Source organism: Phoca vitulina, unplaced genomic scaffold, assembly GCF_004348235.1.
Source record: "Phoca vitulina isolate PV1807 unplaced genomic scaffold, GSC_HSeal_1.0 scaffold72, whole genome shotgun sequence".
NCBI classification, from domain to species: Eukaryota; Metazoa; Chordata; class Mammalia; order Carnivora; family Phocidae; genus Phoca; species Phoca vitulina.
This window is the reverse complement of record NW_022589775.1, coordinates 1,509,471-1,522,289: the sequence shown is the minus strand read 5'-3', so window position 1 is coordinate 1,522,289 and position 12,819 is coordinate 1,509,471. Positions and strand designations below refer to the sequence as shown.

Here is a 12,819-nt window from a genome sequence, read left to right as displayed (position 1 = left end):
TTGTTTAAGTGTGTACAGTTCAGTAATGGAAAGTATATTCACATTGTTGTGTAATCAATATCCAGGAATTTTTAATCTTGCAAAACTGAAACTCTATACCTATTAAACAACTCCCCATTTCCCCCACCGGGAAATGATGTTTTCTAAGAGTTTCAGTCTGTGACACACTGGAAATAAAAAAGTGGTCCTTCACCATGGGTTTTAAAATCAGTCTAAGTGTTTTAAATCAGTTTACTTGTAGTAAAAAGCCTTTTAAACATCTGCTTAGCTTGCAAATTAAGCTTTAAAGTCATACACACACCAAAAAAATCAGTGTTTTGGGATTACGAATATACCTAATTTTCTGATTATTTTCATTACTTCAAACTAGATAAAATTAGGTTTTGTGTTTTTAAAGCAGTTTGTTTCACTCAAACCATAATTTTGTAAACATGTCAATCAGCGTTTGATATTGCTTGACCATAAATAACATATAGCACCTTTTCCCCTGACCCCTTTGATTCCATAGACTCTGGTCCTGGCTGAAGCATCCTGCTGTTATGCAGAAAACATAAATAGGTAATTTTTTTTTAGTTAAAAAAGGTTTACTAAAAATTTCTACTTTAACAGTCATTGGCTTGCCTTTTGACAAGGAATCAGTGTTACCATTTCTTCTGTTTCTATTCTAAAACAGTTTGGCTCTGTGGATGGGATTTCATTTCTTTTTTTAAAAGTTTATTTATTTTGAGAGAGAGAGAGAACGTGCAAGCAGGGGAGAGGGGGAGAGAATCTCAAGCAGACTCCCTGCTGAGTGCAGAGCCCGTCGAGGGGCTCGATCCCAAGACTGTTGGGAGATCATGACCTGAGCCAAAATCAAAAGTTGGATGCTCAACTGAACCACCCAGGAGCCCTCATTTATTTTCTTAAAGACTAAACTCTAACATCTAATTTTAGTTCAGTGGAATCTGTTCTTCCCAAATTGATAGTTTTTAAGTATATGGGACTCTCATGTACAATACAGCAGATGTAGACTGTCATATTTTCATCCAACCTAATACTCCAGGAATTTGAGACTATTTTTTTATGCAGGAAAAAAACTTCCAAAAACACAGAAATATACTGTATAATAGTTTTATTTTTCTCATTTTACTATTTTTACATTTTATGCACAAATATTTTTTATCTGAGTAAAAATAGAAAATAACTGTTCCATGTAAAATTACAAAAAAAATAAAAACCACAAAGCAATACATAATTGTTATTATGACTGTATAAGTGTCTTTATTTAAAGAGTAAAAATGTATGCAAAAATCCTCCTTCCTTTTACAAAAGACTGAGAATATTTTTTTCTGGCAGCAAGTGAAGTATCACTGAAATATCAGTATTTTTACACCTCCTAGATGTGAAGACATTAAGTTAGTCACAGGTTGTTTTATAATTATGAATTTTAAAACACTTTTGTGCTATTTCAAAGATACACTAGTTCTTTTTAAAAGGCAGTAGCATAAAACGATGAACATGGAAAACAGCCGACCTCACCAAAAATATTTGGAGGCACAACCCTTTAAAGAAGTATCACACTTGAGTTTCACCATTAATCGGGAGAGAAAAACAACTAAACCATTTCCCTAATGAACTGACATGGATTGATACAAAAATTAATGTGATGTGATGAGTCGATCCATATGAAGATCAACCACACATAGCAATTCTGTTTAATATGTCTGATTTTCCGGTATCAACACAAATTTCCAAACTTCAGGCTAGATACATATGAAAGTTGGCTCAATGAGAACCTCATGTGGAAAAGAAGTTTTAAAACAAAAATGGACATTTCCTTATTTCTGTACTTAGACAGTACAAAAGATGACCAATCATTTTATCTTTCTTCCTTTAAATACACTGTAAATTCACCTATGGAAAATTTATTCATAAAAACAGCAAAGAATGAATAGCATGAATTATATTTTCTTTTACAACGCAAGTTCTCTTCCAATAAAAGAAAAGATTCCTGGCTTTCTGAGGATCGTAACCTCAATAAGGACAATGAAAACAGTTTAATATTTAAGTTGAGAAAAAGTAACTGAAGCTTCCTGAATCAACTGGGGAAATCAGTCTCTTGACTTCACCTATGTTCTGATGCATAAAATGATGGTGACAGATGAAGAAGCAAAAGAAAAAAGAAATAGCACCTGATCCTGTATGAGAATGATCTTTGTTCAAGTTATAATGAGGAATAAAATAAAAACTGCCAAAGGAAGAAAAATGGAGAGAATGTGTTCTTGGAAAAAGGAATCTAAGGAATGCTTAAAGGAGAAACAGCAATAGTTTGACTTTGGAGATCTAAAAGAAATGTGGGTGTTCCTTGCCTTAAAATATATACATATACATACAGTTGCAACATGAAGTCTGTCACCTTTGCTAAAACATTAAAATAATGTCTTCCCAAAAGCATTTTAAATATTAAAGTCAAAAATTTTAAGCTCTTGCTAACATACCAGAGGAGTTTATTTTATTGTATTTTTTAAAACTATAAGCGACTTGTCAACTCCCCAGACTGCAAGACGGTGCAGCAAAACCTTTTTTGGTGATCTATTTGTTCTGAACGTAGAGCTTCTATATATTATTTCATATGGTTATTCTACTCAGATATTCTTGTAGTCAGTGCCCAAATTAAACTAATAGTTTGTCAGTCTATTCCATATGTGTTTATAGAAAGGTAAAAATACAAGTTACAAGTTTTACTCTTTTTAGGCATCCACTGCAGGGTCTTAAATGACTTAAGCATATAAATGAACTGATATTACACACTGCAGTCCTACGGCCCAGCACTTCAAGTTACGATTTGAGGTTACCAGAGAAGAAAACCAGAGATCCTTCCTCTCCTGCTTTTTCCTAGGATCCCTGCCTTATGGTTCATTCCAGACCACTATCTGGGACCAGTACAGAGACCGCTAGCAATGTCTCCTTGACTTATAACCATGGCCCTTTCCTCCGGTTAGTCAGAAGCATCAACTGAGCTCTTATAAAGCTGTTTAGGGGGATGGATTTAAAGGAAATGATGAGGAAGAAGGTGCATAAAGTAATGTGTGAGAATCAACCTTCTGCCGTAAGAGGATTAAAAGCTCTTTGCCAGTATCTCATGATTCGTGTATAATACCTTAAAACAAAAAAACAAAAAGAAAAAAAGCAAGCAAACAAAAAAGAAAGACATTTCTAGCCATTTCTGTTTAGTGTTAGCTGGTGTTAAGAGTTTCATATATGAGAATCATATAATTAAAACATTTTTTAAATGAGTTATTATGTTTTAATACATCTTTCCTTTTGACTACCATTATATCCTCAAATATATGTGTATAGTGGTCAACTGGACATGTACACAGATATTTATACTCACACATATATAATATTCAAAAGGAAGAAATTAAGTAAATGGGAAATTTTATTTTGAGAGAAGACTGCCTATACTGGAGAATTTCTTTTTAAAACTACTGGCAAGTAATTTGCTCTTGTCTTGAAAGGTAAAGTACTGCTTACTGATTTAAAGTCTTCATTTCATCAGAAACACAATGACTATTATGCTTTTGCACAATACACTGGCAATATAGGACAATTTTAAAAAAGAAAGGAAGCAAGCCATACCAAACCAAACTAAACCAAACTTTTATTTTCTGGCTGAGGTATATACCTTTTCAGTTTTTTAAATCTCTGACAGGAAAAACAGAGATCATTTCAGAATTTTTGTAATAGTTGGTTTATTAGAATTAAATGCCTCTCTTAAAATAATTTAAATTCTTGGCCTGACATTATGAATAATCTATACAGAAAATCCTTAAAATTAGCTTAAGCCAGATTTCAACCTGGATCTCCTTCTGCAGCAATGCTCTTCTGCCAGTCGACTTCCTATTGTCCTTGCTTGCAAATATATAAATTATTTTAATAACTTGATACTCTCAGTTTAGTAATTTATTAATATTATAATTTTATTCGATATGAATATTTTAGCTCTGCTTGATTAGATGAAACAGGCACACATGCTTTAACTATGAAAAATTCCATTTTCTGGTTCTATGTAAAGCAACATCTAAAGCAGCAGAGAAGGGAAACAGTTATATTTTCAAAAATAGTTAAGCCAGACTGTTTCCTGGAGATACTTCATTTATTTTTCATCCTCAGATGCTACTGGCTATTTTTGGTAGGGCTAGACATTAATACTGACCAGTTTAGCTTTCCTGACTGTTAACAAACTATCCCACAATGAACCTGACTTCGTGCTGAAGACATTGTGGTGATCCTTAACATACACGTATTCTAAAATATATGCTCAAAGTAAAAAGATCCAAATTCACAAGAGTATGAAATATTTATAAAAAAATCATGCGTCAGATTGTACAGTCTAGAAATAAAAGAAGATTCAAATTCAGTAATAAAGGAAGAGCAATACTTGCTCTAATATTTAAGAAAGACCTCGGGCTCCCAGAAGATCCTGGGCTCAGTTCTCCTTTTCCGTCTGCAGGGAAGCAGTGGCCAGGGCTACTGCTGTGACCGGCTGGGCAATCCCATGGAGCTGCATCTTTGCAAGTTTCTTCTGTTCACATTCTGTGACCAAACGGTTCAACTCTGCTGCACTGTATCCAATAAGTGTCTTCAAGTCACAGACAAACTTGTACACAAATCTCTTGCCTTGAACTTTACAAATCATGTCCCCATCATAATAATACCTTTAAAAAGAAAAACATGTTAGGACTATACAAAAAATACAGAATCTGGATTTCTTACAACAGTTCACAAATCCTTCCATAAGCAGGAGCCTAGTACTGTATTTCCCTGATAGCAATTAACATTGAAGTTATATAGAAATATTTAATGTTACTATCCAAGGAAACTTCAAAGCATTGCTTACTAAAATTTCAATGTTCAGTATTCTAAAACTCTATATACTAAATTTTCAAACCATATTTCAACAATTACGATAAAATATTGATTTAAAAATGAACATTATTAAAACAAAACAAAAAACCTTGGGAGCAGTAATAGAACCTAAGAACAAGGGCTTGGAGTCAGAATGTCAAGATTCAAAATCCAGTGTCTCAACTTTGTGATTTTGTCCACACGAAAGTCACATTTTCTCTAAGTCTTTATTCCTCGTCTATACAATGAGGATAAAAACATTACTTACCCTCATAGAATTGTTGGGAATTAAAAGGATTATCTTTGCAAAGTGCTCACTTAAGCACACAATGACTGGCACATAGCCCTCTATAAAATACAAGCTAGGTTAATAATTAAGAACCCACATAAAAGGAGAAATTTGTAATACACATATTCTATGGACTGTGGGAATGTCCACTTCTTTTCTGCATTGTACATAAATCCCTTATGTTGTAGCCACGCCTTTGCCATCATTTAATATGTAAAGGCTCTCCTTTCAGTGAAATTCTCCAAATCTAATATGGAACCTCAAAAGTATAAGTAAAGGGAAGAAAGACAGGATACAGAAAACCAAGGAAGAGGACATCATAAAGAAACAAGGTTTCTATACCTACATAGACAAATCTGGAGAAGTCCCTCTAGAAGTCTGGTTTACTGCTGCTATGTATGGAGATGGAAACAGAGCTGGATTTAGATTTACTTTGGAAAACAGAGTTTATTTACTGTTATGTGCTGCCAATTCCAATAAAAGGAAAAAAGTCAAGTCAAGACTTTTATAGGCAGGACGACTGTTAAGCCTTGTATTTTGCTTTGTTTTTTATTGTATTATTTTTCCCCACCTCCTTGAAGCCTTTATTTTAAAACTGCACTACCCATTTGTACCAATTTGACAATAAGCAGTTATGAAAGGAATGACTATTTCCCAAAGTACCAAAATGCTGTAAACTACCACATTTGGCAGGATTTTATTATTTAAGTCATTCAACTTAATCAAAAGTCCATTAATGAAAAGGTGGATCTATATGCAAGAAATTAAGTCCCTTTTCCTTAATTTCTGAACAGTGAAAGTCTAACAGTCAATTATGTTCACTTTCTCAGTGAGAGATACAACACAGTGGACAGAGTTCTTGCGTTTCCTTTTGTGCCAATTATGTTTATACATAATTTAGATCTTAGCCCACAAACCACCAATTGCCTGTCATCCAGTTTAAAATGAGATTGGTATTTCAATTTCTTACGAAAATTTCTACATAATATATAAGGCTGTAACAAATAGACACTTGAGAAAAAAGTAAGATAAAGGAAGAAAGTGGTTTTATATTTCAATTTTATATTTATATTTATAAAATATATTTATATTTATATATTATTCCATTTTGGTATAATCTTATGTCTCTTGGTACGAGGTGATAAAGAATACAAACACTGTTTTAATTCTACTTAGTATGTCCTTCAATCTACTAGATGCTGTCATACAACCACATATAATAGCATTCATCACATTTGTACCCTCTCTAAAACGAAGAAAGTAGAAAGGTACACGATACCTGTGTTTTCATGGATATGATTTTGCCCTTTTCTTTTTAACCTTGTATTTTTTTAGCCTTTTAAATTGTGAAATACATTTCCCTAGAATCCCTCCAAGGTCCCTCCCAATCACTACCCCTGCTTGACTCTAAAAGGTAAAAACAGTCCTGTTCCATGATGGTAATTCATTGCTTGTCACCCAAACATGCATCCCTAAATGCTATAATTTACTCTTCCTGTTTCTTGAACTTTACACTATAAATGCATTCATACAATATATACTCTCTTGGGTCTGATTCCTTTGCTGAACATTGCATTTGTGAGGTTCATCCATATCAGTGCTTGTAGCCCAGTTCATTTCCATGGACACACGGTCCACTCTTGTTTACCACAATTCATTTATTCACTGTCCTGTTGATAGGTATTTGGTTTCTGGTTTTTGGATATTATGAATAGTGCTGCTATAAGCATGTGTGCGGGCATATGCATGCAATTCTGTTTGGTAGATATTGAGAGAAACTGCTGGGTTACAGGTTACATTCCTACCAAAAGTGTAGAGGCATTCCTGGTCCTCTATATCCTCATCACCTGGTACACCGGCAAGCATCTAAATTTTAGTCATCCTGAGATATACATTGTGCCATTTTATTGTGGTTTCCAACCAAGTTTCCCTGATTACGAAAGAGGCTGTGCGCTGCGGGGAACAGTCACTGGCCATGAGGATAATCTCCAGTCCATAGTGTCTATTCATGTCTCTTGACTATTTTTTCTATTTCTTCTATTGATTTGTAAGAGTTCTTAAGTTACTTCAGACATGACTTTTATGTCAGGTTTGTGGCTTGCCTTTCACTCTCCCGACAATGGCTTTTGTTGACCAAAAAAGTTCTTAATTAAATTTCTTAATTTTCTCCACCAGGATTAGTGCTGTCGATTCTGTCTGATGCCTTTCCTCACCTACTGACATCATGGAGGTATTTCTAGATGCTTTCCTATTTTACTTTCCATATTTAGAGCTACAAGCTACATGGAACCGATTTCTAGTATGGTATGAGGAAGGGGTCGAGTTTCACTTTTTTCCATATGGATAGTCAACTGTCCGAGCTCCATCGATTGAAAGCAGGTCTTTTCCTCATGTCTTTTCCCCACGCCACCTTTAAGTCAAATACTCTTATATCCTCAGTTCTACTTGGGCTTTCTATTGTAATCTGTGGTCTATTTGTCTCTCCTAAGCAAACGACACACTGTCTTATTGTTGTAGCTTTACACCAAGTTTCAAGCTCTTGGAGAGCAAGTCTTCCCACTCTGTTAATCTTTGGGTATCCTAGCTACTGTGGCACTTTATATTCCCACATAAATTTTACAATCACCATGTTAAGTTCTACAAAAAAACTTTCTGCATTGAAACGTATCAATCTGAGGAGAACTGGCATCTTAACGATTAATTCTAATAATTTATCTATAATTTTGAAGGGACTTGTATATATGCAATTATATCAACTGCCAAAAATGACAGCTTTAATTTTCATTATATGGAAACGATCTTTAGATAGTTGGCAAAGTATGTGAGACTAAATAAGTGATAAACACATTGCAAATAAAGCATTTTAGGGGCGCCTGGGTAGCTCAGTCAGTTTAAGTGTCTGCCTTCAGCTCAGTTCATGATCTCAGGTTCCTGGGATCGAGTCCCACATCTGGGGGTGGGGGGTGTCTCCTGCTCAGCAGGGAGTCTGCTTCTCCCTCTCCCTTTGCCCCCACCCCCACCTCCCACTCATACTCTCATTTGCTCTCTCTCAAATAAATAAAATTAAAAAAAAAAGAAAAGAAAGCATTTTAGTTACTTATGAGTGCTAAAGAAAACAGTTATTTTGGAAAAGAAAAATAATCATGCTAAAATATGTAACAGAACTTACATGATCATGATCCTAACAATGAATACTGATATAACCACCATTTCCATATAATTATGTAATTACATTAGGATGAAGGGAGAAAGTGTGTGTGTGTGTGTAGTGATGAGAGGTGAATCATAATCTCAGTGTGAAATTCACAATGTCCAAATGAAACATGAAGTAGCAGTAAAAGCATATTATTTAGAAATAGAGATAAATTACAGAGCTATTTCACACTATGTTCACTCTTCCAAAAAGACATTAGTTCCATATATTCATATATCCTGCTTTTTTACTTAAATGCACATATTGAATTTCCATCACCGGGGTAAGCATAATTTCTGAGAGTAATTATGTCAAAAAAATTCATACTACTTATGTTACAAATAATTTTATTCTATTTCATTTCAATCTGTGTAAAGGTTGGATATTCAGATACAGGCAGGCTGAAGGGAAAGAAATAACAGAGAAATGGGGCGACATTTTGCACCTAGTTATAAAAACAGAAAATATCTGCATCTTTGCTAAAATTTACACTCAATTCACCTATGCAAATGACAGCATCTTTATGTTATGTAAATGACAAAAAACTCAGAGATTAAACATGTAAGTTTTAAACAGAGTAATATATGCTTTTCAACCAGATAAAAGCAAATAATCTTGGAATCATCTTAAAAAAAAATACGTGCCTCAAAATTATTACTAAAGATCTTGTAAAAAGTCATTTTTGGGGTGCCTGGGTGGCACAGTCGGTTAAGTGTCTGACTTGGTTTCAGCTTGGGTCGTGATCTCAGGATCAGGGGATCAAGCCCCCTCCCCGCCCCCCCCACCGCCCCGGCTCCACACTGAGCGCAGAGTCTGCTAAAGTTTCTCTTTCCCTTTCCCTCTGCCCCCCCCACCCCACCCCCGGCATGCTCAAGCACGCACAAACTCGCTCTCTCTAAAATAAATAAATCTTTAAAAAAAAGTCACTTTTAACATAAGTGTGAAACTTTCAGCTCTTTGTTTAATGAAATAAACATCTTATGAACAAGTCTTTTAATGTTTTATAACAATGTTAAACCTAGAATAAGCAGTCATTTTTTAGAAATGCTTGATAATAAAAAGAAATAATAAACAATAATAATGATAAATGGTTACCTTAATGCACGACTGAGTTTCTCATAGTTCATTGTAGGCTTATTTTTACGTTGTCCCCATTTTTGTGCAACTAGTTCAGGCTGATTTAGCTTAAACTCGCCTTCATCACCGACCCAAGAAATGCAGTCTCGAGCATCCTTGTCAGTCAGAAGTTCTAGCAAAAACTGCCACAGTTGGATTTGACCATTGTTTCCTAAATTGACAAGAAGGACAAGCGTTGACCACAGTGCCATGGATTAATAGCAGGCAAAAGGCAACAAATAGGTTCTTCTCTGGGTCATCCCTCAACCTTGCCAAAAACAATTTTTTTTTTTTTTACAAATGCTATTTAAATATTGCCAGAGAAATAATCTATGTTCATATTTTCATACAGTGAAATAAAACAAAATACACATGATTTGACAAATTTTATAAATACCGTAAGATAATGCAAAAATACCTGTTCTGTTCCCAGGTGAACTTCTATCTTCTCCTGAAATCCTTGGAGCTCTTTGTACTTTAGCTGCCTTTGCACTACTATTTATAACTTTAATGGTGGTTGGTGTAGCGGACTGCACTGATGCTGGAATAATTTGCACAGCTGCGAAGAAAAACGGAGGGAGTTTTTTTCCTTCTAATACAAGCAGTGAAAAAAATTACTGAAAGACATAAAATGCTATTAGTTTTACTGATGCCCCTCTAATTAGCTCAACAAAAGGGCCTCATTTAAAAAAAGCCTTCATCCACAGCAGTTTTGAACAAAATTACCAAAGAAGTTCCAAGGATAAGGTATGATGCTTGCATTATGGGTTGTGAATCTTAACTTGGGGAATAAGAGTTGGTCTTATTTTCAATTGACTTAGTGTGTATACACATTAGACAAGGAATTATAAAAACATTGGCTTTGGGGCGCCTGGGTGGCTCAGTTGGTTAAGCGACTGCCTTCGGCTCAGGTCATGATCCTGGAGTCCCGGGATCGAGTCCCACATCAGGCTCCCTGCTCAGCAGGGAGTCTGCTTCTCCCTCTGACCCTCCTCCCTCTCATGCTCTCTGTCTCTCATTCTCTCTCTCGCAAATAAATAAAAAATTAAAAAAAAAAAAAAAAAAAAAAAACATTGGCTTTAAGAATATTTCTTCATTAAAAGTAGTTTATCAAATGTTGGGAGAAAATATGGTCAAATGAGAACTCATTCGCACTACTGGTGAGAACACCAACACCTACCACCACTTGGTGAAAAGCTGTGGTAATCCCTAGTCAGGCTGGAAGGGTGGAACCCCTGTGATAAACCAGAGAATCTCACACACATTCTTACAAATACTCATTCCATGATATTCAGAGTTTTAAAAATAACAGACAGCAGTGAAAATGAAATCACACTGTAAGTATCATCACAAGTCTCATAACTGTTACACAAAAAGCAAGTTATAAATGGATATGTACAGTTTATTATCATTTTACCCAAAAAGTTTAAACACTGGTAAAAGAATGCTATAAAGTGTGGTTGCCTCATTGGTAAAAATATAAAATATGCATAGAATAATAAACATCAAATTCAGGATAGTCATTTAAAATGAGATCTACAACATGGTAAAGTTGATATATAAAGTTTTAGTTCTTACGGTGTACACAGATGTTAGTTACTATACTTTATTTCTTGGTATATCTAAAATACTTCATAAAAAGTTTAAAAACTAATTTTATTACCTTGCAGTTCTGAATTTTAAAAGAAAATTTCTTATTGACAAATGGGCCATATATTACGGGCATGAATACTCACGCTGATCAATTGTAACTATCTCATTCATCTGTTGTTCTTGGCTTGCCAACACATCTGAAGAACACACATAAAAATTTTTGTTTACATTTACCCCAGCAATGCAAACTCAAGTTAGTAAAACTCAATTCAACTGACCAACCAAATAAACTAAAAAGCAAAACATTAAATAAAACTTATTGGCACAATAACCTAAAAAATATCTGATAGTCACTTTGCAAAGAAAAGATATTTTTAAGAGAAATAACAGATGGAGAGCTCTAATTCTTTTAATGTTAAGAGCTGTTAGGAAAATGGAGTTACTTTTTATAATTTATAGTATAAAAGAGCAGTTCAGATTCCGAGTTGGATAGTACCATAACATAAATATCTATATCTAAATCTATCTGTATAAAACCATTTAAAACATGGAAATCTTCAAGATCAAATCAAAGATGAGCATGTATACCACACTGAAATTGCTTATACAATTGTTAGATATGCATTTGCAGTCAAGATGACGGAGAGATGGTCATAACTTACTAATCTGTTCTAAGAGATTGAATAAAAGATTTGAATAAAACTGCTTTAACTTTTTTTTTTAAGATTTTATTTATTTGAGAGAGAGAGAGACAGAGAAAGTGAGTCAGGGGAGGGGCAGAGGGAGAGAGAATCTCAAGCAGACTCTGTTGAGCAGAGAGCCCCACGATCTTATCACCCTGAATCATGACCTGAGCTGAAATCAAGAGCCGGATGCTTAACTGACTGAGCCATCCAGGCACCACAAGACTGCTTTAATTTTATAATGCTCCCTAAAGATAGCTAAATTTTCAATAAAATTGTAGTCGTCCTAAAAGTCACAAGTGAATGAAATAATATAACGATGGCTACAAATATAGCTCTCAACATGAGAGTTACACTGTAAAAGGTCCTAATATAACTCCTTAGAGATCCATTCTTTACTCATCTGTTGCTATCCCCTACTCAGATGCTATTCTTTATTTCTTAAATGAGAATTCCTATTTCCCATACTCTAATACTTCAGCCTGTTTATTTAGTGCCTATCATAGATTAGATGCTTTTCTCTTGAAGCTGTACCCACCAGCAATCATGTGTGTACTGAGTGAGTCCTAGCCTGGGCACCGAGCACAGTTCTACTTATGGTGCCATGCCAGGATCCAGTTCCAGACACACACAGCTGGAAAGGACTGAGAAACTTTTAAAAAGAGGTCTAAACCCTACCTGTCAGATGGGGGCTTTCTTTGGGGGTTTATACAATTATATGGGACTAGCCTGAGATCTTGGTTCTGATCTTAGCACTCACTTATTGGCTGTGTGACTTTGGTAAATTATTCAACCAACTTAAGCATTAATTTCCTCATGTTTAAATGAGATATCCCCACCTACCACCTCATGAGGCTGCTATAAGGAATAAAGGAAGATGTTTTCAAAAAGCACAATGCTTGAAACATAGCTTAACTTTTCCGTAAACTGGAGATGTTACTGCTTCATCCAGATTCCTAGTTCTGAGCATTCTCCCCATATCAAGGAAATGAATAGATACACAAGATTCCTCCGCTCCCCATACTAGGAAAAGTCTCTGAATAAGCCTGAAAGAT

At 34.9% G+C, this 12,819-nt stretch overlaps 1 protein-coding gene across 3 annotated transcripts in view; it reads right to left on the bottom strand.

Annotated features, from left to right (window-relative positions):
• Window positions 1-1,152: 1,152 nt before the first annotated feature.
• The window catches only part of GABPA (GA binding protein transcription factor subunit alpha), a 35,243-nt gene continuing 23,576 nt past the window's right edge, over window positions 1,153-12,819 (bottom strand). For all 3 annotated transcript variants that reach the window (XM_032393284.1, XM_032393283.1, XM_032393285.1), the window contains 4 exons: window positions 11,225-11,278; window positions 9,907-10,047; window positions 9,468-9,660; window positions 1,153-4,700 (listed from right to left, as the gene is read on the bottom strand). In XM_032393284.1, the coding sequence (XP_032249175.1) occupies window positions 4,472-4,700; window positions 9,468-9,660; window positions 9,907-10,047; window positions 11,225-11,278 (617 nt within the window). In that variant the 3' untranslated portion in view covers window positions 1,153-4,471. The remainder of the gene's footprint in view (window positions 4,701-9,467; window positions 9,661-9,906; window positions 10,048-11,224; window positions 11,279-12,819) is intronic.